This window comes from Schistocerca gregaria, chromosome 3 (genome assembly GCF_023897955.1).
Source record: "Schistocerca gregaria isolate iqSchGreg1 chromosome 3, iqSchGreg1.2, whole genome shotgun sequence".
Taxonomy (NCBI): Eukaryota; Metazoa; Arthropoda; class Insecta; order Orthoptera; family Acrididae; genus Schistocerca; species Schistocerca gregaria.
The window spans coordinates 557,704,387-557,731,434 of NC_064922.1; the positions used below are offsets into that span (position 1 = coordinate 557,704,387).

General features: G+C 42.9%; 1 protein-coding gene across 1 annotated transcript in view; it reads left to right on the forward strand.

Annotated features, from left to right (window-relative positions):
- Window positions 1–27,048, forward strand: part of LOC126353909 (BAI1-associated protein 3) — a 1,859,046-nt gene that overhangs the window by 610,164 nt on the left and 1,221,834 nt on the right. Inside the window, exon 3 of the mRNA XM_050003139.1 lies at window positions 15,360–16,921. Coding sequence (XP_049859096.1) covers window positions 16,736–16,921 — 186 coding nt within the window. The 5' untranslated portion in view covers window positions 15,360–16,735. The remainder of the gene's footprint in view (window positions 1–15,359; window positions 16,922–27,048) is intronic.

Consider the following 27,048-nt stretch of genomic DNA (forward strand, 5'->3'; position numbering starts at 1 on the left):
TATTTACTGAGGCTCAAAATGTGGATAACGCAATATGAAATTATCTAACACTGAGTAGGCCTTGATGGATATATTTCGCACAAAAGTTACACTACGTTAATGCAGCTGAGAAAAATTGGCGAGATTGTTATCCTGTTTGCCCTAACTAACCTTTTCTTGATAAGCCGTACAGTCTCAGGTGACGATCGTGGTTCAGCCGTCTGCAGAGCAATGATGTGCAAAACCTCTAATTCCCTGTCACGGATGCGAAATGTGCAAAACCGCAGCTGGCGATCCCACTTACTGTCTAACAGAGCCCTAAAATATCGCCATATTCAAGCGTATAAAATTCCCGTTCGACAGTCATACCACGGACCAGTCTGACTCACTTGTACAGCAGTGCTCACAAGGAGGTCAAACGTCAGAACGGCTGACTTGTCACGATTAAGATTCTCCTCCGCACAGTGAGTTGTCTGAGATGACTGAGGTCTACACTGTCGTACAACAAAGTCCACACTACAGGCTTCAAAGTCAAGACCAGTGTTAGTGTGAACTCATGCCCAGGACAAGTGCCCCGAGTGCACTCTAGTCATAACAAAAGTCAAGACCAGAGTCATCTCCAGACCGGAGTCTCAATCCAGAGACCAACACAGAATCTGAATTGGAAGACCAAATTTCTCCTCCGCTCACTTCCATCAAACCTCTCTAAACTCCACAAAAGCACTCCTGCAACTGCCCCCACGATGGTTTCATGCCAATTACAAGACTCCACAACGTCCACGTCTCCCCTGTTCGTCTGCTCTACTCATCAGCCAGTCCTAATCAAAGTTAAGATGTTCTTCTCTTTTCAAAAGAAGCGGCCAATCTCTGGCGCTCAGATTACCGCGCAGAGAGGAGGAGACGTTGCACTACCGAGCTTTTTTTCCGTTGCCACTTCAGTCAACATGTTATTTTGTGTTTCCATACAGCTCTAAAGGGAACAACACATTTGTCATGGAGATAGTTATCTGAATGGACTTAAATTATCGCAAGTCTGAGGAGCTCCAGCTAAACTAAGAGAAGTGCTTTTGTGTTCCAACATAGACCATTTCAGATCCGTCATAAATCTTGCATTCCTCCTACATTTGTTTTTAAGAACTGAGGCTGCATCACCTGACAACCCTCTCGGTAGCATCTGGTCCACGTTGACCATGGAAACTCACCAACTTTTATGGTCACCATGCGTATTTACAGAGGGCGTATACGAAGCTGTTATAATGCGTTGACTGGGTGACGTAGATTTCTCTCAGGCACTCAGCCCCAGCTGTGGGAAGAGGCGCCTAACAGTCAAGTTCAGGTCTGCTGTTTTCTCGCCTCTTCGACCGAATTCATTGTCTGCACACAGTGGGAGAAACACTTGGGTCCAGCATTCTGTCCCCAGTAAGTGCTTCGAGACGTTCTTTTCCCCAAATGTCCACTGCTGGATAAACAAGCTGCCTGCAGAACTCCAGAAAAATACTATTCGAAGGAGAGCCACCATAAACATCCCACAAGCATTAACAATGTACATGCTTTCGTCAATGGCTGCTTCTGCTGATAGCTTCCTATTGTCTCACAAGCTCGATGTATTGCGTGAAAAAGCAACATTAAATTATACCTCTGAATATGGAGAATAGTGAGAGAGTGACTTTCAAGTTCAGATTTCTGCTACCTAGGACACAAAATTACTCCATGCTGGATGAAGCAATGAGACAAGGAAAAATTATTGGCACAGTAAAGAAAGCATTCATCAGCAAGATTAATTTCGCCGGCCGAAGTGGCCGTGCGGTTCTAGGCGCTACAGTCTGGAGCAGAGCGACCGCTGCGGTCGCAGGTTCGAATCCTGCCTCGGGCATGGATGTGTGTGATGTCTTTAGGTTAGTTAGGTTTAATTAGTTCTGATGACCTCAGAAGTTAAATCACATAGTGCTCAGAACCATTTGAACCAACCTCACCAAGAGAGTTAGTTACGTATTTTATAGATTATTTGAACGATTCTTTTATCGCAACGATGTGAAATGAGTCAGTTTACAGGTTACATATAGATGATTAGTATTAACATTAATGAACGCATTATCCTTTTTGATCCTACTCATGCAACAACCTTTAAAAACAAGGACGTTTTTTCACTTGCTACCATTTTTATGTAGAAACTCCTCAATGTAAAAATAAGAGTTTTCCAGAGGAAATTATTTTAAGTTTTATTTAAAACTTGCTTTCCTTCCTGTCATATTTTATGTCATTGGGAAAATGACAGAATATTTTTATTTTGCATACTGAACTCTGTTCTGAGCCAATGACTTTTTGTTAGTGAGTTACATAGGTAATTTTTTTCCTGTAGTGTTGTATGTATTGTTTTTCTCAAACTGTGATGGAGTATGTACGACGGATTTCATAAGAAAAGATATGTATTGTGATGGCGCAGTTGAAATAGCTAGCTAATTCGAGAGGTATCTAAAGACATCGGTGGGTGAAAACCACATATTATTATTACTAATCGATTTTGTGCAGTTAGTACTTTCTAAGTGATGAATTACCCCAGAAGGTTATTCCATGTCATAGAAGCTCAGCAATATAGTTCTTTCAGTTAAAGTTCTTGTCAATATGTACACTCAAGTATTTGGAGCATTCTTACCTATTTACTGAGTCCTGTTTATGTGTTACATCAACTGTTTGTATAACTCTGTACAGAACTGAATATAATGTTTTTTTTTTCAAAATAAAGACGGAGTCCATTTTCTGAGAACCATTTTATAAGTCTATCGAAAATACCATTCTGCCTTTTGTTTCTTAAGTATGATTGAAAAAACAGCTGTGTAAAGTCATGAATTCCATGTTCCAAAAGAATGAAATACTCTACACAGTCAAACGTCTTGGAAAAATCACAAATAATATCAACTATCGTTGTTTTATTGCTTAAGGTTGGTACCATTTTATGTGCGAGTGTATATCTAGCATTATCAGTCGAGCAGCCCTTCTGCAATGCAAACTGTGATACGCTAAGTACATTGTTTCCACTTAAGTATGAGATTATTCTTAGGTACATTATTTTTATTCTTGGGTACATTACTTTTTCGAATGTCTGTTCATGAGGCCGGATAACCAGACGTATGAATTTGCACTCAGTGTGCGTGAGACAACCAAGCTTTACACAACAAAAGTCGCAAATGGCAGTGGTTTGGGGTCACCGGAATACACAGTACAGGGTGTCTGGCTCGGGGCTGCCCTTGAAGTAACTGATTTTAAACTGTTCGTTGCGTCGCTGTGGCTCAAATTGCCGCTCAAATAACTGCTGCAGTCAGAGCACGGTGCGCCAGATCCATACGCCATACACGTTGGTCTTACCTCTCGGTAGTGCCACGTTTCCGTCCAAAGCCCTGTCTTCTTACGCCCGCACACTCTATCGACAAACGCTGCCAGTAATCATGTACAATGGCTACGTTGCTATCAAGTTTTCATGCAGTATCTCAAAAGAAACATCCATCTTGTTGTAATTCTATTACGCGACCCCTTTCAAACACAGTGAGGTCAAGATAACGGAGTCTTTGTAGCCTTAAAGACCTTTTTCACTAATATCAACTCACCATATCCCATCACGGGGGTGACTAACGCTCACGACCGTTACAGCATGCATTTAAAGCATAAATGATTTGCATGCTCATACGACTGGTGTGAAATATGAGTACACATCATCTTTCAGATGAAGAAACACAACTACCAACTTTCCTATATGTCGCACGTTTCCTTCTTGGTTTTGCTTTCTTTCCGTCAGTGTAACAGAGGAAGCAGTAAGAGAGAAATTTGTATGGAAGACAGATATTGGAGTACATCAGATAAATTATTGGACTGTTATGCGTAAAAATTTCCATCACGCACAGCAGCAAGGAGCGAAATGCATGGAGACAACTTGTGAACCACCTTATCTCTTGGTCAGTACCCATAAACTTACATCATGACCTTTTTTCTCTACTCAAAGCACGTGTTAATGATCCTGTACCAGAAAATTTTAGTGCTAACGTTATGGGCTGTCCTTAAAGATAATCGCTCTCCGCCATAACTAGTGCGCAGTTTATAAGCTGGGACGTTAAATGCGCGAATAGTGCATGAAACAAGAGCGGGCGCAGCGGCGCGCTATTCAGCATCCACAACAAAGAGCGGCGCACACCCTGGGGCGCTGAAAGCCGACCGTAATGTGGCGTCGTCGATGACCGCCGCCAGGAGCCCGCCACACAAACGCTGGCCGCGATCGATGCTCATTTAGCAGACCGCGGGCCGCCACAAAAGAACAACAAACGCCGATTTACCGACGTACTGCGCTGCAGTGGCGGCGTGCCTAGGGGATGGACACTGCCGCGCGACCGGCGAATATGGCAACCGTGATAGGCTGCAGCCAGTTGGGGAGAGCGCGCTGCGGTCGTTATGACACTCGAGTTAACCACGCATGTTATGACCAGATAATTAAAAATACAGCAGCAAACCCGGAATAGCTGTGGCTCGCCGCAGAGCAGTTGTGGGTTCCATGTGTTCCGAGATTGTAGCTGCTTATCGCAGGCAACTTTTGCAACCAATAAAACACTTCGTTTGTTGAAATCGTTGATTGGAAAAGTAACGCATTGCATGCCACTGTACAGTTCATAGCACCAGTACCAGTATCAGGATTCACGTCAAGCCGCCATCCACCCTCAAGGTACGCGTGGTTTCACTAATTCACTCGTGAACTGCACAGGAGATGCTGATTTCATTCCCAACTCCATATTTCCTTTCTACTCCTACATCTATATCTACATCAATATTCCACATTTCAGCTTGTGGTGTGTGGCAGAGGGGGTACTTTTTCCCATTGTCACTTACCACCTTTTCTGTTCCAGTCGCGAATAGTTCGTGGGGGCAAGCCTGTGGGGACAACACTGTTTGTGAAGGTACAAGGAATATTCTAAAAGTAAGGAAGCGAAAATTCGATGAAGCTTTCAGCAGATGTGTTGGGAAGTGTCTCTAGTATGCCTGTAGATAGGGTCACGTCGCTCTTCTCAGTTCTGAGCGTACAGTGAGCGCAAACAGATGCCTAGAAAGTAGTGTCTCCCACCAAGTACTGGTGCCTGCGGAGAGATTTCGCCTGATTCCATGCAACCCTGCGTAACATCATGCATTTACTTTTTCATGACAATCCTCGGCCACATACTGCAGGAGCAGTGGGCTCGCTTTTCATCACCCACCATACTTGGCTCCCTCTAATTTTCATCTCTGCTGAAATGAACCGCCGGCGATGGAATCAACATTTTGGCGCAGACAACTAGCTGTAGTCCGACGTAGAAAATTGTCGGAAAGCACAGACGGCAGCCTTCTATGACGACTGTATTGGAAATTTAGTATAACGCTACAGCAGATTCGAAGGCGAAGCGGCGGCTCTGTAGAGAAGTAGCTGGAAGTTGTAGCTAACTGTTGCAAATAAAACACATCTGATTTTTCACTGTTGTTCCCATTCCGCGACCGATCGTTCCTTACTTCCGAATGGCCCTCTTATCTAACTTAATCCATGTCTTAATCTCTTCTGATCATGAAGTTCGTTTCATACTTACGAATAGACCGCGAGAAAATGCCTGTATGTAAGATTGGGCTTGCACCATTACATCTGTTGTATGGTTCACATTGCCCGTACAAGGTACATACGGCGGACAAAACATAAATACAGCCTACCTTGATGAATAACAGGATTTGACTTAAGTCGAATTTCTTCCAGACATTCTGCCGTTACCACATTTAAGTGCCGTAAATAAGACTATTTCATTTTCAGAAGTCCTTAAGTGACGTTCTACCATCCTAGCAAAATGTTTCCGAATGTCTTCGTTTTCTTATGTCACACCAACTTGCAGAGGTTTGCGTGGATGTCGCTGTGGACATCTATAGTGCCATTGCTTCTGCCTTACAAAAACTTGTGCCGATGTCGATAACCGCATTAAAAATTACTTTGTCGTTGAACGTTAAAGGACAGTCAAAGTATTTCTTTTATTCCATTTTTGCGTTAAAGTAGTTGACACTAATGGTAATTAATGTTTGTGCCATTATTATTAACAATTATAGACGGAATTTCGCTTTACCGACTTGAGTTTGCACTATGCTAGAGACGCGTTGTAGACATCTGCAGTAGCTAAGGATTGCAAAACAGGCATCTTTTCTGACTTTGCCCACAGTGCCATGTATCTGTGGCTTCGTGGGGCAGCAGGGAAAATTTTAGAGTTGTTTGTTTGCTCTGTAGTTTTGTAAACTGAAATTTTCTACAGTATACAATATGAATATACACATGAATCTAATGGTCGAAGGTTCCTATCACTGGGCAATTGCGAATTTTGAACGTAATATAGACATTTATAAATGAAAGACTGCAATAAAATAAATTTTGCAGGTACTATTTTAACGAATTTAAATGATGAATACGGTAGCAGAAGTACCTTTAAGAATGCCCTTTATTGCTGTAAAAAAGTTATTCATGTCGATGGTCCCTCAATTAAATAAAATGTAAGTTGAATAACAGGGAAACAATAGATTCCTACTTCATGTAATTAGTTATGAACGACAACATAGCTCGCGAAATATTCACTTCTAAACGCATACTACCTCTTAACTTCAGAAGCCACGGAAATCTCACTAGTGCACAAGTCATCACTAAGAAATATCTCCCTCGACCATGCGCAAACTGCTCCACTCTGCAAGTCTTTCCCATGATCGTGCGTCCGTCGCGCCGCACTACCCTGTCCTCTCGCAAAACAGTGCTCCTCCCACGCTTCCATACAGTCTCCCCTTTTTGGAACGATCGCTGTGATTGGCTAGAGTGCTCCCGCCCTGTCTCCATGCCAACACACACTCACAAACATAATGAAACACATTCGAAATACTGGATTTAAATTTAAATACTTGAAATTAAATAAATATTCCCATGTCTGGACCATAAACACCCTCTAACACACATAAATGCATAAATAAATTAAATAAACATATATCAAAGGAATAGAAGTAAGCCAATAGCCTAATGTCTCTGTGCTTTCTAAAGCATAGTAAATAATTGATCAATTGCTTCATGAATAGTATATATCGGATATAAACAAAGATATAGATGAATCAATGTTTTTATAAGTATGCTGCTACCGTTTTTTCGTGTAACTGTAAAATACTTATGGCCTGATGCGCTCAATAGTAATCGGCCACTTTGACGTCCTATGACTCAAGTAGTATTCAAGTTACATGCCTGTAATTAATACCAATTTAGGTTTACACTAATAGCTTTCTGAAGACATGTCAATCGACAAAATCGGATGCACTCTTCAGATTTTGGAAATTCTATGCTGGGTGTTACTTTTATAATTATCTTCAGATACTAAACTTTAAACTAATAAAGATATTGAAAATCTGATTACACCATCAGATCATCATGCAAATAATGGTAATGTATATGTCTCGTTTTGAGGTATCATGATTCGTCTGGCTACTGTTAATTTCTATACGAACTGTGAAATGTCTGCCATTAAGGTTTCACAAAATCCGCCATCTTTGGCACTCTCAGCGTGTCTCCTTCATCGACACACTATGAAATTTCCAGGCATGCTGTCAGCTGGACCATGTGGCCCAGCCATTGATCAGCATCATGAAGTTGCTAACGAGCCATGGCTTGCCGGGTGGCCTGAATAGTGGCCACCAACTCTGAACTTAGAATATTTTCAGGGCGCCACAACTCGCCCGTTATCTCACATTCTGCAACATGAACCTTATCGAACATGCCTGGGATAGATTGAAAAGGGCTGTTGACCAAAAGTGCCTTGATGAACTTGTGTATAGTATACCACGACGAATACAGGCATGCGTCAATGCAAGAAGACGTGCTACTGGGTATTAGAGGTACCGGTGTGTACAGCAGTTGGGACCACTACCTCTGAAGGTCTCGCTGTATGACGGTACAACGTGCAATGTGTAGTTTTCATGAGTAATAAAAAGGTGGAAACGATGTTTTGTTGATCTCTATTGCAATTTTCTGTACAGGCTCCGGAACTCTCGGAACCGATGTGATGCAAAACATGTTTTGATGTGTGTACTTCTAACCAAAGGGTGATTCTGGTAACTGGACTCAGTGGCTTTGGTTAATCCTTCCTTTTGAGTTCTTATGGTGATATTTCTATACCAATTTTCATCCCTAACACCTACATCTCTAGTTCTAACAGAGATGTCAAATATAAGTTTTCATAGATTCAGCTATAAAATGTTTTATTATAACTAAATATTTTCATAAAAGTGCACATCCCCTATTTTTCCCCCTTTGACGATTGAGTTTCCGAAAGCATTGAGACACTTTTTTTAAATTTCTAATTCAGAACTCAAATCCATGTTTTCATAATTTGAAAGATTCTTTTGTAATGAAATATTTACATTAGAACCTCTTATCACCTATTTCACACCCTTAGGGGCTGAATTTCCAAAAACACTGAAACACGTATTATTTTCTTATTTCTAATCGAGAAGCGGTAGCGCACAGACTTTGGTGCACCTAGCGGCATACCTGGACAGACGAATGGCAACTTGTCGTCGTTTCAAATGAATTCCTGTACTGCGCAAGGCCTCACGATGGGCACATCTATGTGGAAGCTTCGAAGAAAACTAGTGTTGCCAGATTACAATCGTTACTTTTATATGGGCCATGCAACTGGCGTATTGGTATGAGGTGCAATCTCATCTCTTGTTTGCATTCGAGTAATTTGAACAGCAGCACTTACGCCTCTGACGTGTTAAAGCCGGTGGTGGTAGTCTATCTGCATGCTCTCCGTGAGTTTTCTTTCATCAAGATGACACCAAACCGTCTCTGCTGTCCCGACGTATCTTGATAGTCTTTTCGACTGTTACATTGTAAAGCACGTTTTTCAGTTCTCTTTACCTGTTGAAATAATTGTGTTGTGGAGTGTAAACGGAATGATGTCTCAGATGTGGATGTTCATGCTAAGTAAATGCTTAAGAAAACGAAACAGCTAAGGTCATCAGTCCCCTACTTACCCCCTGGGACAGAAGCAATGTCCACACTCCGTCTGTGAAAAGGTTAAATTCATAGGAGCCAGACCGGTATTCACATAGTGAGTTGTGGGGAAACAGCCTAAAAACCACATCCTGGCTAGCGGGCACACGGAACACTCCTTGTTAATCCACCAAGTGGATTCGGTCCGGGCGTCGGCATATCTCCCCGTCCAGGATGTGCTCGCATTAATACCTGCTATTCGGGGGGGGAGGGGGGGGTACCAGTCACTATCATCGAGAAACTCTGGCATAGAATTGAAGCAACAAGTATTGACATACAAGTCACCCAAGCTCACCTCGATTCTTTTTTTTTTTTTTCAGCTGAGTTAAGGCGTCTGTTCCCGCTAGAGGTAGATGTCCTCTTACTGAATTTTGCTCCTTGTGTAGTCAGAATTACTTTTAAATATGCGGACCAGTCACACTAATTATACTACCGGTCAAAAGCCTCAATTACGACCTTTTGCAGTGCGGACGTGCAGCAGGTGAGTCAGCGAGGTTCTGGAAGTTACCGACAGGTATGTGGAGCCTTGCAATTCCAGTGCCGTGCTAGTTTGTGGTGGAATTCACGGCTGAACATCCATGGCGCAGGTAGCCCAATCAAAGTTGTTCCACAGATTGTAGTTTGGGGGATTTGGGTGACAGGGAAGTACTATAAATTCTTACTGTTGTGTATGTACACTGTGGGGTGCGTGACATAGTGCTTAGTCCTGCTGGTAGATGCCACGACGCTGAGGAAAGAGCAAACTATAAGATGCGTGGGGATGGCCTCAACGACAAATGTATACTTTTTTTGATCCATTGTCCCTCCCAAAATGTCGAAATCATTCAGAGAATGCAGTGAATACCTTTCCCATATCATAAAACGCCCACCTGAGGCCTGGATGCTTCCGATGTACGCCGGCAGCCATATGTCCAATGGAGCACACAATGTGATTCATCTCAAAAGCGACCTATCACTAATCAGTGGACGCCGAGTTGCAATACTGGCGTGCAGAATCCACCCCTCGGCGCCAATGAAACAGTTATCACGTGTGCGTGCATCAGGCACCTGATGCAGAGGACCATAAGCACCACCGTTCTCTGAGTAGTTGTTGAGGAGACTGTTGGTAGTCTCTCGGGGTCACTCACGATACACTTTAACTACGGCAGCACGTAAACTAACTTACCAATTTCGAAAATGCTTACACCGTTGGTCAGAAAGCCAATGATCACGCTCTTTTGGGCGTCAGTTAAATCGTCCAGTTTACGACAACGACTGAACTTGTTTCCGCATTCTCCTGACGCGCTTTATACAGGGTGTTACAAACAGGTACTGCCAAACTTTCAGGAAACATTCCTCATACACAAAGAAAGAAATTATGTTATGTGGACATGTGTCCGGAAACGCTTACTTTCCGTGTTAGAGCTCATTTTATTACTTCTCTTCAAATCACATTCATCATGGAATGGAAACACACAGCAACAGAACGTACCAGCGTGACTTCAAACACTTTTTTACAGGAAATGTTCAAAATGTTCTCCGTTAGCGAGGATACATGCATCCACCCTCCGTCGCATGGAATCCCTGATGCGCTAATGCAGCCCTGGAGAATGGCGTATTGTATCACAGCCGTCCACAATACGAGCACGAAGAGTCTCTATATTTGGTACCGGGGTTGCGTAGACAAGAGCTTACAAATGCCCCCATAAATGAAAGTCAAGAGGGTTGAGGTCAGCAGAGCGTGGATGCCATGGAATTGGTCCGCCTCTACCAATCCATCGGTCACCGAATCTGTTGTTGAGTAGCGTACGAACACTTCGACTGAAATGTGCAGGAGATCCATTGTGCATGAACCACATGTTGTGTCGTGCTCATAAAGGCACATGTTCTAGCAGCACAGGTAGAGTATTCCGTATGAAATCATGATAACGTGCTCCATTGAGCGTAGGTGGAACAACTTGGGGCCCAATCAAGACATCATCAACAATGCCTGCCCAGACGTTCACAGAAAATCTGTGGACACTCGTCAGCCCACACATGTTGATTGTGAAAATTTACAATTTGATCACGTTGGAATGAAGCCTCATCCGTAAAGAGAACATTTACACTGAAATGAGGATTGACACATTGTTGGATGGACCATTCGCAGAGGGTGTACCCGTGGAGGCAAATCAGCTGCTGATACTGCCTGCACACGCTGTACATGGTACGGAAACAACTGGTTCTCCCGTAGCACTCTGCATACAGTGACATGGTCAACGTTACCTTGTACAGCAGCAACTTCTCTGACGCTGACATTAGCGTTATCGTCAACTGCACGAAGAATTGTCTCGTTCATTGGAGGTGTCCTCGTCGTTCTAGGTCTTCTCCAGTCGCGAGTCATAGGCTGGAATGTTCCGTGCTCCCTAAGACGCCGATCAATTGCTTCGATCGTCTTCCTGTCGGGACATCTTCGTTCTGGAAATCTACAAACGTACCGCGCCAAGGCTATTGTTGCCCCGTGCTAATGCATACATCAAATGGGCATCTGCCAACTCCGCATTGGTAAACATTGCACTGACTGCAAAACCCACGTTCGTTATGAACACTAACTTGCTGATGCTACGTACTGATGTGCTTGATGCTAGTACTGAAGAGCAATGAGTCGCATGTCAACACAAGCACCTAAGTCAACATTACCTTCCTTCAATTGGGCCAACTGGCGGTGAATCGAGGAAGTACAGTACATACTGACGAAACTAAAATGAGCTCTAACATGGAAATTAAGCGTTATGTCCACATAACATCTTTTCTTTATTTGTCTGTGAGGAATGTTTCCTGAAAGTTTGGCCATACATTTTTGTAACACCCTGTATAACTTCAGTTGCTAGCGCTGACACCTGCTGTCTGTGCGTAGTTACTGCATGTTCATGTCGAACACAGGTGACGGTCACAGTAATGTGATTGGATCATGTATAATCATTTTTCCTACTGTACTCAATAAGCACAAATAGTAAAATTTCGTTATGTGTTACCCACGTGTTGCGATTTTTGTGGCCAGTAGCGTGTGACACGAGAGCTTTTTTGCACCTACTATAACCATGAAAGCTGGAAGCTGTTGTGGTTGGCAGGAGAGCCAACCGTGTTAGTAAAGGAGGCCGAAATGCACGCCTCTCAGTTCACGCAGGCTGGCGTGAGGTCTGGAACATGACAAGGGAATTAGAATTGAGAAAAACGGATGTAGTTGGTGGAATACTTAACTTTAATCCATTAATGGAGATCGTCGCTCTTTATGGTACATGATTCACAATATCAATAGTAAGGACACTGGCGCCTTGCTAGGTCGTAGCAAATAACGTAGCTGAAGGCTACGCTAACTATCGTCTCGGCAAATGAGAGCGTAGAAGTCAGTGAATCATCGCTAGCAAAGTCGGCTGTACCACTGGGGCGAGTGCTAGCAAGTCTCTCTAGACCTGCCGTGTGGCGGCGCTCGGTCTGCAATCATTGATAGTGGCGACACGCGGGTCCGACGTATACTAGCGGACCGCGGCCGATTTAAAGGCTGCCACCTAGCAAGTGTGGTGTCTGGCGGTGACACCACAGAAGCTCTAAGAGATTCTCGTGATTTCTTTCATTGAGAAAGATGGTAGTAACATACGAACTGTGTCCTGAAGTTTTCATATCTAGCCTACCAGTAAACCACGATTCTTTGAAAAATTGACTCCCAGGTGCAGAATTGCTTCAAATGTCTGGTTAATATCCAAATAAGTCTATGCTTTAATAATTAGATTCTAAGTACGTAAACGAGAAGACGTTTCAGATGGTTTGAAACTATATTTTGACATTGTTGGAAGTAACTACCTGCTCTTATTATCGAACGCTTGACGTGTACAGTCTGGGTAAATTGCGCTCCATTTTAAGCTAAAGCTACTTTCTCACGCATCGCAATGTTCACGACGTCGCATATCCTGTAATGTGTATCGTTCGATGATATAATGTTGCAAGCTTACTCAATGGTATATTTGGATACTGAAGCTGGAGTATTAGTGCATGAACAGCGAAAATATAAGCGACAAACATTTTTCCTTTTATAATTGTGTGTACAGCTTGATGGTTGTCGCCAAATGCTGTAATTCGCCAGTATCTTGTGAATAATATCATTATACACAGTTTCTAACTGTAATACTCTTCTTAATGCTTTAAGCTGGTACTCTTAATGAGCAGATTATGACAACATTTTAAACATTTCAAACTAAATCAATAACTATATTGATGGAAAAGATAGCTACACCAAACATTAGTTAACGTACAGTAATGAAATTCTGGAATTCATTTATCTAGGTAATTTTAACATTGAACGATCACAGGTTAATGTAAGCGCGAGGTAATCCACTGGAAATGGGAAATGCTGGTGCATTAATAACCGTTGTCACCGACAGAATGTTGCATAATGTGCGTGCATTATGTTGTACAGGTGGCGGATGTTAGTTTGTGGGTAGAATTCCATGACTGTTGAAAGTGGTCAGTCAATACAAGAACAATTAATGGTGGTTCTGGATGACTATGGAGTTGTCTTCCGATAAAGTTCCATATGTGCTCGACTGGAAACAGATGTGGTGATCGAGCAGGACAAATATGTCGACACTCTGCAGAGTATGCTGTATTCCAGCATAAGTATGGTTCAAATGGCTCTGAGCACTATGAGACTTAACTTCTGAGGTCATCATTCCCCAAAAACGTAGAACTACTTAAACCTAACTAACCTAAGGACATTACACACATCCATGCCAGAGGAAGGATTCGAACCTGCGACCGTAGCGGTCGGCAGTTCCAGACTGTAGCGCCTAGAACCAGCAGAGGTATGTGGCGAGCGTTATGCTGTTGGAAAACACACCCTGGAATGCTTTTCCTGAATGGTAGCGTAACAGCTCGGATCACAGTCAATGTTCGTGGGATAACTACGAGAGTTCTTCTGCTGTCATACGAAATCGCACGCCAGAGCTCCGGGTGTATTGCCAGTGTGTCTAGCACGCGGACAGGGTACTGCAGGCCCCCAAATGCCCTCCTTCTAACGAACACATGGCCATCACTGTCACCGAGACACAACCTACTTTTATCAGAAAACACAACAGACGTCCATTCTTCCGTCGAATAAGTTCTCTCTTGACACATTTGAAGTCGCAAATGGTGGTGGTTTAGGATCAGTGGAATGGATGTTTCAGGGAGTCTGTCTCTGGCTGTCCTTACGAAACCGATTTATAACAGTTCATAGTGTCCCTGTGGTGGCAAGTACTATTCAGATTTGTGCTGCAGATGCAGTACTGATGCGCGAGAGACCATACGATGAACACGAAACCTTTCCTCTTGGTAGTGCCATGTGGCTTTCCGGAGCCCCGTCTCCTTGCCAGCGGGCACTCTCGTGACCACCGCTGCCAGCAATCATGTGCTGTGGCTACATTACTGCCAAGTCTTTCTACGATACTGCAGAAAAAACATATAGCTTCTTGTAACCCTGTTACGCGAACCTCCGTCAGACTCAGTGAAGTCCAGATAATAGCGTCGTTTTGGCCTTAAAGCCTTCTTGACTAACACTCACTTACCAAGTCCAACCTCAAAGGTAACTAACGTTCATTACCGTTATAGTTTTTATTTAAAACAAACCTGATACGCTTCCGCATAATGGCGCCACTAGAGCCACTCTTACGTGTCTGGCCAGAATTGTGAACAGACTCCACCTCTTAGATGTAGAAAGACGCATACGAACTTTACTTTATGTCTCACAACTCCTCCTTGGTGTTGCGATTTTTTTTTACCTTCACTGTATTATCATCCCCCAAAGCAGGTACCTTTCCTTCTGAAACTCATATAAGTGATGAACGTTTTTCCTTTTGTCATTGTGTCGGAAGTGTCAATGAGAAAGAACAGTGTAAAGGTTTAACGTTATGTGTCCAGTTTGATGGAAATCGCTAAGTGCTCTCATTCTCCAGTAATGGATGAGTAAGGTCTGTGTAATTTACTCGCCGTGACTTACACTGCCTGAAGACATGGATACAGCTTCTAACTCTAATGCGTGTATTGGTGGATTAAGCATTTAGTCTTGATTAGTAGATTATTATAACATCTTAAATCTTTAAATTCAATGAATAATTATTTGAAATATTGGAAATCAAATTTCTTTTGCACCCAGAAGCCATTGGATAGGTAACCTGCAACTGGGGCTGACTCACGTTACTCGTTAATATAGCTCCAGTGCTGCCCTACTGACAGAAAAATACTTTTCTTTTTATGTTACGTAATATACCACTGAACGTCATACAGATGTAACTAAAATGGCACAACTGTTCTTCTGTTGCAGTTGCTGCGTCTCCATTGGCAGCTGGAGTGAAGGTACCTGCAGCCTACCCTGTGACACTGGTAGCCCGGCAGCAGCTCCAGGCGAGCCGACATCACTAGGGGTGGCCAAGCTCTAATGCTGGCAGGAGCCGCCGCGCCCCCGGTCATGCTACTTCCAGCAGGACAACGCACCCCTGCCGCCATCGCAGTCGCCCCAGCCGCCCACGGCTCCCTGACCACCCGGCCGGAACGCGTCATGTAAATCCGCACCAGCGCTCTGCCGTCGTAGCATGTAACGCGCCGAGTCGCTTGCAGGTAGCCACGTGTAGAGGTAGACTCATAGATCGCGCCGCGCGTCCCGCACCTCAGAGTAGACAACCGCGTCGCCGTAGGCAGTGAAGTGCGAATCAAATTGCGCCACTTTCCTGTCGCAAGTGCACAGTACACTACAAGAGAGTTTGCTTGCTAGGCGTAGAGTCACTTATAAAAGTAACAAGCTACAGGCTCATTTAGAAACTGCTGAGCAGGCCATCTCTCCCGATGAACTAACAGATACCATCTATTACAAAGTATCATCTGCTACGTACCAACAGAGTCATCATATTGAGAAGAAATTTATCTGCTTGTCGTTGAGAAATCAGAACAGGCCCTAGCAGCAGGTTCTTGAATTACTTGCATATGTCTGGATCGCACTAGACAATCTACATACAAACTGCATTCATAAAATAATAGTTTCTATTTATATTGGGCTGCAGGCATCTGATACGCGTCAAACTAGAAAGTATCTGAGGCAGCTTAAGCCTGTCTATACAGCTGAAGAAGAGAGTATCTTACAAAAGTGCTCTTTGGTTTGTGTGGGACCACATCAACTATCAAACTAGTGTCGCCAGCGAAGGACAAGTTCGTATTTTGAAGTAGAACATCAGCTTCTGAAGTTGTCCAGACGCTTCTCAGCAAAGGTGCTTGGTAGTTAGCAGTAGCTGACAGTTAAAGGATTCGGCAGTTGAACACGAGAATCGTCGGCTGCTCCTCAGAGAATCCTTACCAGTGGCTGAATCACCAGTCCAACGAGTGAGTAACTGCCGAGCCACAGATTGGACATCAACCAGACTTACCAGTTGAACATCAGTGAGCTGCTTGATCAGAACCTGACACAATCCCAACAAGACACACACTGTCTCTGACCTTAGATACCAAGTAAACCTGCGAACTGGACATTCAACTACTTGACCAGCTCCAGAGTTCTCAAGAAGTGAAAGAAATCCCTGACTCCCTGATCGTGTATCAAGTATTATACATCTGTGACACCTGCTCTCCAGTTCAACCCCAGTGCGGAAAGGTATAAAGCCTCTTGACACATAGTTTGGTACCGCGTGAGAGCAGCAGCCAGTCGGCAGGATGAGCTTCTTCAACTCGCTGCAGCAGTACGTGACGAGCAGTGTGGCCAACCTGAGCCTGTCGCCGAAGCGCTTCACGCGCGGCGGCTCGGGCAGCTCCACCGAGGGCGAGCAGGCTCCAGCCGCCGCTCCGCCGCCCTCTCCACGCAGTTCCAGTGCCGGCAATGTGCAGCACGGCTTTCCCAAGGTAAGCACCACTTGCTGATCAAATTTCACACGTGGTAAGCGAAAACGCTGAGGTCCATTGAAACACAAAGTGAACCAAAGAAACAGGAACTTTAATACGCACTGCGTCTATAAACTTCTCCTACTCGTACTGTATTTAAAACATTCGTTTAATAGCTGAACATTTAAAAAAGGCCACCGGAAATTATGTATTTGGGGGTGAAGAAGTTACGTGCACCTGAAGAAGTGAAGGCTGAAAGCAGTGGCAGTGTGCATATTGCTAATCCCATGATACCGCTTATATCTTTCGATGTACAGGGTGGCAAAAAGCAGTGTATTATCTTCTGATAACAGTCACGTTGGTTAAGCCAAACCTCCAGCTAAGTATTGAGATTTTCACTTTGCAGCGGAGTGTGCGCTGATATGAAACTTCCTGACAGATTAAAACTGTGTGCCCCACCGAGACTCGAACTCGGGGCCTTTGCCTTTCACGGGCAAGTGCTCTACCATCTGAGCTCTCCTGCTTCTGTAAAGTCTAGAAGGTAGGAGACGAGATACTGGCAGAAGTAAAGCTGTGAGGAGCAGGGGTGAGTCGTGCTTCGGTAGCTGAGATGGTGGAACACTTGCCCGCGAAAGGCAAAGGTCCAGAGTTCGAGTCTCGGTCGGGCACACAATTTTAATCTGCCAGGAAGTTCCAGCTAAATAGTTTCTCCATGTTCTGTTACGTAACATTTTCCTATACAGTCTGTGTACTCTCGCTAAATAGCTACACCCATATTCAAAACAGGCGCCTGACTAAGTCGATTCTCACGTTTGTGCACGGGAATGTTCTTCCGAAAATTTTCTAAGTTATTCGCACAGAGAGAGCAACTTTATCAGTCTCTGACTACAGACTTCCGAAACACACAACGGCACGTAGGAGAGCTCAAAACTCGCAACCTGCACCCAACCTGGGCTACCAACTGACTCCTCCACTTCCCAGCTCGTACCCACTCCACTAAACTATTCCCATTGTGAAATGTATTCGCAAATTTCGAATGCGACACTACACCATCTGTGTGGCTTAAGACAAACACACAAAAATTTGTAACCGACTGGGACTAGACACAGGATTTCTCGACTTAACCACTTCGGATATCCGTGCACGTCTCCTGGACCGGTTCAAATCTGCATACGTTCTATAGTGCTCTGTTTCCCGCATAGAGAGGACAATATTCCTCTCATCAGTTTTCCTCACATTGACATGAAATATAGTTAGTGTAGAGTCTGTATTTGACAGTGTATGTATAAGTCGATGGAAATGTCATTCACGAATGGTTAAGGTGACCGCTCACTGTAAGTGGGAAGTCCCGATTAGAGTCCCAGTCCGCCACAAATTTTGATGTGTCTGTAGTAAACCATATAGCACATGCAATATCGTATTCGTGATTTGCAGACATATTTCATAATTTAATACGGCTCTAGATGGTCAGCAGTGTCTGTTCCTTGAGATATTGCATACATCTCTGAAGGACATTTGCATTGAATTATACGGACACCATGAAGCACTGCACCAACTGTAAATGATTTTAATGTGCAGGCCTTTAGGACAGGCCAGGCAGCATCCAGAACAGAAAGACGGTATTCCGATTGGACATTTCCTGCTAACGTTTACAGCAGGGGCTGCCAACACTTTCAGTAGTTTTTGACTATGGATTATTCTGTCGCTTCTTGATAGCACTTTTCCATATTGAGGGTTAAATAAGACATAGACAGTTTTTTGTTCTACTGATTTTTATTTGTATGAACTGGTTTTCGTCTTATTAAGCCTTGTTTTCGTCTTATTAAGCCATCTTCAGATAACTACTGGCTATTGTTCAAATGGTTCAAATGGCTCTGAGCACTATGGGATTTAACATCTGTGGTCATCAGTCCCCTAGAACTTAGAACTACTTAAACCTAACTAACCTAAGGACATCACACACATCCATGCCCGAGGCAGGATTCGAAGCTGCGACCGTAGCAGTCACGCGGCTCCGGATTGAGCGCCTAGAACCGCGAGACCACCGCGGCCGGCGGCTATTGTTTGCAAGGAGCTTGTGTTCTTGCGAACCAAACATTCTGGGCTGAGATACAACGCACTTACATACGATCTTTAGTTGTTGTATTGTCTTTGGAAATGCCACCGGGTCTTTTCGCGTTTTGTTCTGTAGACAACAATTAGAATTATTTAGAGTACACATTATTACAATATTGAAATTTTTTTGTGTTTGTTGTGAACAGTTGCACTGGACGCTAATGTTGGTTGTACAACAGCGATGTTTCCTTTGGGGCCTACATTTTGTTATTAGAAAAATTGTGCATTAATAAATATAAAATATTACATTGTTACGGCTCAGTTACAGTTAGGAATGTAAACACATAAGGGATATTACATTATATTCGAGTGTGAATTTGTTTACTATTGGGACACTTTGTGGTTAGTAACTGGTTTACACTATTGTGTTAAGTTTAAGAGTGGTGATGTGCTCAGTTGCAATTTGTCATTTAGAACCAGCTGGGGATTTACGAGTAAGTGTTTGTTAATTTCAACTGCTTCTAGTAGAGTCTGTTGGCTATATGTAGCACTTCTGTGTGTGTTAGATATTTGTGCCCTTCTTTGAGCACATGCTCAGCAAAGGTGGAGTCTGCTTTATTTAATCTGCACCTGCGTTCATTTTCAGTCAGCCTTGTTGATATGGGCCGGCTCTCATGACCAATGTATAGTTTATTGCAGTCAGTGCACGCCATTTTGTAGACCCCGCTTTTGCTTAGTTTATCTGTTTTGGCCTTGCTGTTGAACAGGAGATTAGCTGTAGAGCCTCTTACATAAAATGATGTTTTATAGTTTTGGGATTTCATTGTTTTGGCTAGTTTGTCTGATATGGAATAGCACACCAGTTGGTTTTTGGTGTGGTTGTTATCACAGGGGGGGGGGGGGGGGGGCATAAAGGTAGGCCAATATCTTCCTTCTTTGTTTCTTGTGCAGAATTTTATCAGCTAATTCAGGGTTATAGCCATTCTTATATGCAATATATTTAATGGTGTCTACTCCTGTTTGGAAATTTTGTTTTGACATTGGTATGGATGTGAGGCCATGCACCTTGGAATGGAAGGCTGCATGTTTGTTATTGGGTGTTGTGAACATTAGGGTATTACGGTACCTGTTGTTGTGGGTTTTCTGTAAATTTTGAAAGTATGTGGATTTGTGGTGATATCTATGTTAAAGTGTAAAAAATGGGACTGTGGCCTATCCGAAGCGGAGTGAGGAGAACCTCGTCCCGTCTACAGGACTAAAAGGAAGTACACCACACACGCGTTGTGGTCTTGACTAAACGCCTCAGCTATAAAGGGCATAATATTCTCTATATCTCTTTTCACTCAGTATTCATTCTAGCTCACATCGCGCAGCGATGGCATTCCTGCATCTCGGCTCTTTTCCCTCAGACTCGAACTGAATATTTAAAACCGCACTTGCACTCATCTAGAAAACCCTGTCTCCCAAAGATCTTGTCACACTGGTCGACATGGTACTTTTACGCATGGCACCCATTTGCAACTGGTAGCTCTGTACTGCAGGCACCATGCAGTTTATACACATGTGTTTAATAATCTTCTTTACGTAGTGTTCCACAGGTAATGAGAAACATGTTTTTATGTATACCGCTACAAAGATGATAATATTTTTATTATTGCGGTTTTTCTGCTAAAAACCAAAATCTATTGATTAGGTATTTCCAGCGATTCTTATCTGTGCAGGCGACCCCTTTCAGAAACGATAAAATATTTTAGATCCTCAAATATCAGAAGAAACAGGAAACGATTCAGCAATAATACAGGAGAATAGAGAAGACCTCCAGTTTGCACTACATCGGTTAAAACAAACATGTACAAAATTGAATCTTTAACATTTTTGATTGTATTAGATCAGGATTCAGAGTACGCATGCTTAGCGAACAGACGGTAACTACAGATCTGCAAGCAGTGAGCATTGTACTAGCTCCTTAGTCTCACGGAATGCGGTGGACTGCTGTGTTAAGGAGTAAATCGATGCTGTGGAGACTTCTTGTAAAAATATACATTGCCTAAATAGTCCCTGTCGCGTTGCAGATAAATTAGTTCAAGCAGCAGATCATGTCATATTGGCTCCTGAAAGTTTTATTTTGCTATTTAGTAGTGCTACGAGTCCTTCTTTTTTCCCAACATGACTGGCGCTCCGATTGTCGACACACAAAACAGTAAATTCCGTAAGAAACTTACATTTTCTACACGTTTTCAGCGACGCTAAGAATGTCGCATTTGGAAACGATAAAATTCTTAACACTGCAGATTTAAGTTGCGAAGACGTTGCTGAGTTACCGCTGCTACTATTAGATGGTAACACTGTCAAAACTGACGCTCCGCTACTTCACAGTTCTCCCGTGTTGTCGCAAACACGTGGTGTGCTCGCGTTTTCTTCACTCCCCACGACACCGCAACAGCTCTGCTCGCTACCAAGAACCGGAGCCTATGCTATTGCTCGTGCTTAGAATCAGCAGATTGTTAGACCCTGCATTAGACGAAAGATATGGCTTTTCAAGGCGAGCACCCAGTACCGTCGAAAACAGCAACTAACAACAAAGTAGCAGCAGTGATACGGTAGTTTAAATATCCGGTCTGCAACACGAGTTCTGGTTATGAGAAAAGGTTCACAAATTTCAATTCGGTGGAACGATTTGCTGGCTATCGGGGATAAGTTCGAAGCTATCGGTGATAAGTTCGAAGCAGGACTCATCACGGGAGACAATTATACTCAGTGATATTCCACTCTGACGAAGTGTCTGAAGACGCCTAGGACAGTGGAGGGGTTCCAACCCGCCGTAAGGCCCCACAGCCGGGATTGAGATCTGCAGCTTTGGTTATCGTCCTCCGCATCCTTAGAGCACAGCAATACGTCGACGATATTCATCGCCCCTTTTGTTGCCCTTTCATGGCAAGCCGTCCTGGACTTAAATTTCGGCACGGTAATGCCCGATCCCACAAGGGGAGTGTTTCTACTGATTGTCTTCGTACTTGCCAAAGTCTACTTCGGCCAGCAAGCTCACCAGCTGTCTACCAACGAGAACTTTTGGAACATGGTGGGCAGGGTCCTACAGCAATCACAGGGAGCCAAATGGACAGAATTTGGCCCTACGTCCCAATGGATGACACGCAATAACTCTAAGAATGATAAACCGAATAACTGCTTGTTTAAAGGTCAAAGGTGGACCATCACATATATGACTTGTTCAATTTGTGAAGCTCTTTACTTTCAATAAATCATCCAATTTTTATGAAACTGTAATCGTTTGTTTGCTGTACACGTAAATCACATCAATTCCATCGTGGTGTATTTAGAAGAATTAGTAGAACATAATTTACAAAATTATGTGTTAAAACTTCACACATTATTATAAATACATCGAATATAAATATTTAGACGTGAAATACATGATTTTTATGGATACTGTTTTCTTTTGAATTTTTCATTATTTCAACAAAGACTTCGATATTGATGGTATCATAGGGTTCCTAACGTAGCACTGGCTTGATTACAACTATGACGGCCCTTAAGTCCAAATGGAATTAATTTTAAATAATTTATTACACGTTACATGATGAATATATCCTAGTTTTGATAAATATCAGACTGGTACTTCGGAATGTAACAGCACATGTAAAATGCACTTGGCGAGAAACTCAGTCTGTGCGCTCATGAACAAATAAACTTTCACGTACGCTAGCTTTCATATTTCCGTCTGGGACACATCGCTCCAGAATTAAATTGAAATTAGTTTCCAAACCCTATCCTCATTTTTGCCCAAAGTATGCAGAATGTTTCCCTTGCTTGTAGGATAAATGGCGGAACTTGAAATCCCTCCCAAATATTCCCAATGTGGACCTCTTTTATTTCTGGTATCTGGCTGAAAAGTGCCAGACTATTCATAGCGGCAATTCGTCCTACGTCTCGGAATAGAGACTTAGAAGTATTAAAAATTGAAGCATTTTAATTTATGGTGTAACACCTTCCATTTCTGTCACTGTACGTGGGGCAGCAGGTATCTCAGAACATATTTTCTGAGAAAGAACTGTGTGTGTGTGTGTGTGTGTGTGTATGTGTGTGTGTGTGTGTGTGTGTGTGTGTGAGAGAGAGAGAGAGAGAGAGAGAGAGAGAGAGAGAGGGGGGGGGGGGGGAGGGGAAGGGGGAAGTCCAGACGTATTCAGATGTTGTTTTCATACAAAAAAAAAAACTTTGAAAGTTATTAAGAAGTTGAAAGAATGAAATCTTCTGAATCAGTGTAAACTGTCTTTGTGATCTATGTAATCCTATATTTTCTGTTTTTCTAAGAGTAATAGTTGTTTCGGACAGACGTGAGTGTTGCATGTTGATAAAAAAGTAAGTTCACTGATGTAGAATGGGCAAATAATATTGTGTATTCGTACAACAAAGCTTATTTTTAAAGTTCACGTAAGAAGATGAAGTGGAATACAAACTATTCTTACAGGTAATAAGCAGAAGTAATTATCATTATTGCCTCCACCACTACCTCATGTATACAGCCTATGGCTACAATGAGAACCATACCACTGTAAGGTATATTTATTTTGTCAGTTTCTAGGCGATTGAATCATTCACTGCAAATATTACTTCTGTAATAAAACGGGTACTACAGAAGAACAATTTTTGTTAATCGAACAGACCATCTCAATATGAATGAAGTTATTCTAGCTTTATTTCACATTTAATGAATTCCTGTCCCTACTATAAAAAGATATGGATAATAACATAACGTCACATCGAGAAGTGTAAGTTCTAACTCTGTTTTGCATGCAGACTGAAGAAACTCCAGTAACACTGAGTCAGCTCTTCACACACTTCTTACCTCAACATGCACTAGTATTTTTAATCCTTGTATCTGTTGATGAACGAATGTTTAAGAATGTTCTGAAACGTTTCTTACGAATCTGAATAGTTATTTGGCCTTCACGTATTCGTCAGTTACGATTGGGAACAACCATTACCCCTGTGCTCAGACATCTCTTTCTCTCTGTCTTTCTCACTGAAGTTGGGTTGGGTTGTTTTGGGGGAGGAGAATAGACAGCGAGGTCATCCATCGGTCTCATCGGATTAGGGAAGGCAGTTGACTGGAGCGATTTAGGGAAATCACGCAAAACCTAAATCAGGTTGGCCGGACGTGGGATTGAATCGTCGTTCTCCCGAATGCGAGTCCAGTGTGCTAGCCACTGTGTCACCTAGCTCGGTTGCTCAGACTTATAAATCGATTTTTTTTAAGTACATACAACGAAATTAGAAGAAAAATTTCTTCTGTTGTAACGAATCGTAGTGTATTAACGTAATAATGATGAAACTTTCCACTGTATTTACACGTTTTCACTTGCATTCAGTTTCGTACAGCCAAATACGCTTCCCGGTTTGTGAGCTGGAGGGGTGGAAAGCGGCACATCAGTGAGACAGGAATTAAATTCAAGCGGCGTTCTAGTTTCCGTTCGCAACAGCTTCATTTAGCACACAAAAGCACGCGCCCAGGTAGGTAACGAACTTCAGCTGGCTTGGTCGGGTGAGCTGCAAACAATAGACTGCTAAATAACGTCATCGCGGTCCTTTACGCGTGGTTTTCTCTCTCAAACTACATTTCAGTCATTTGCAAAGCTCTGTCATTTGCCAGACTGACTAATACAGTACTGGCCTTTAAAATTACTACACCACGAAGATGACGTGCTAGAGACGGGAAATTTAACTGACAGGAAGAAGATGCTGTGATATTCAAATGATTAGCTTTTCAGAGCATTCACACAAGGTTGGCACCCGTGGCGACACCTACAAAGTGCTGACGTGAGGAAAGTTTCCAACCGATTTCTCATACACAAACAGCAGCTGACCGGCGTTGCCTGGTGAAACGTTCTTGTGATGCAGCGTGTAAGAAAGAGAAATGCCTACCATCACGTTTCCGACTTTGGTAAAGGTCGGAATGTAGTCTATCGCGATTGCGGTTTATCGTATCGCAACATTGCAGCTCGCGTTGGTCGAGATCCAATGTTAGCAGAAATATGGAATCGGTGTGTTCAGGCGGGTAATACGGAACGCCGTTCTGGATCTCAAGCGCCTCGTATCACTAGCAGTCTAGATGACTGGCATCTTATCCGCATGGCTGTAACGGATCGTGCAGCCACGTCGCGATCCCAGAGTCAAGAGATGGGGACGTTTGCAAGACAACAACCATTTGCGCGAACAGTTCAACGGTGCTTGCAACAGCATGAACTATCAGCTCGGAGACCATGGCTGCGGTTACCCTCGACGCTGCATCACAGACAGAAGCTCCAGCGATGGTGTACTCAACGACGAACCTGGGTGCACGAATCGTAAAACGTCATTTTTTCGGATGAATCCAGGTTCTGTTTACAGCATCATGATGGTCACATCCGTGTTTGGCTACATCGCGGTGAACGCACATTGTGTGTATTCGTCAACGCCATACTGGCGTATCACCCAGTGTGATGGTATGGGTTGCCATCGGTTACACGTCTCGGTCACCTCTTGTTCGCATTGACGGCACTTTGAACAGTGGACGTTACATTTCAGTTGTGTTACGACCCGTGGCTTTACCCTTCATTCGATCCCTTCAAAACCCTACTTTTCAGCAGGATAACGCACGACCGCATGTTGCAGGTCCTGTACGGGCTCTTGATGAACTGTGGTATCGTGTTGAAACTGCGTGCGTGGGCAGCTGTACCTGCACACTCCATACAAGCTCTGTTTGACTCAATGCCCAGGCGTGTCAAGGCCGTTATTACGGCCAGAGGTGGTTGTTATGGGTACTGATTTCTTAGGATCTGTGCCCCCAAATTGTGTGTAAATGTAATTTCGTGTCAGTTCTAGCGTAATATATTTGTTCAATGAATACCCGTTTATCATCTGCAATTCTTCTTGGTGTATCAATTTTGATGGCCAGTACTGTAGTTCAGTTCAAGTTGGAATTGATGGAGTTTCTTTTTCAGTGTGCTTGAAAACATGGAGGTGTCGAAAGTGAGTCGACTGATCGTACGCGTAAGGGAATACTTTCATCTATAACCAAAGTTTGGACTCCAAATTACTAAGCTTCCGTGTATTTCGTAACGTTAAGCCTGTGGAAAATAAAACTGAATGTCCGTTGGGTTGCACAGGATTTGTCCACCAACGATTACGTGAAATGGTGTCAGATGTTCGAAATACACAGTCAGATATATGTAAACTGTAGGAAAAGAAGGGTAATCTACAAATACGCCGGAACCAAGAAGGAAACATAAGAACGAAGACAAAAAAGAGCTCTGATTAGACGCCAGCTACGTAGACAGGTTAAAAGATGCCCACTGTTTCTTGACTATCCAAAACATCTCTGATACCAACCAACTGGTCCTAGAGGTAGGGTGGGGAAAACTATTGAACATCATTAGTTACCATGTACCCTTATTGGTAAAACAGTTTCTGATTCAACAATAATTTAAGTTACTATTGGTTTTTCCGTTTTAACCATACTGCAGTTTAATTAAAAAGAATATTAGAACAGATGCGTTTTGCTTTTATTTATAAAGCATCTTTAATGGTTATTCTGAAAATCTTCCACAGCAGCTGTTAAAATCAGTTGCAATTGGTTTTCCATCTTAAGTTTACTGCAATTTAATTAAAGATGGCCATCAAACGATTATGGGCAATTTATCAGGCATTTCCAAGTGGTCTCTCATGAGGAGTAAAAGGATCCATCTCAACCGGGATAAAACTGTTCACCATATAAAGTTTAACATCATTTGCAGATAAAATAATGTTATACTGAAATATGTGAAAGATTTCTATTAAATGTAAAATTACCAAAAATATACAAACATATGTATCCAATTTTCAGAGTAACCACGGAAGATGCTTTATAAATAAAAGCGAAACGCGTCTAGTGTAAAATTCTCTTTTATTAAATTGCAGTAAGCTTAAGACGAAAAAACAATAATGGCTGATTTTAACAGCTGCTGCTCGGGAGATGTGCATACAAACAAACAAAGAATAATTTCTTTTCCTCAACAGCAACGAGGAGCAAGACTCAGTTTAAAAACTCATTTAAGATT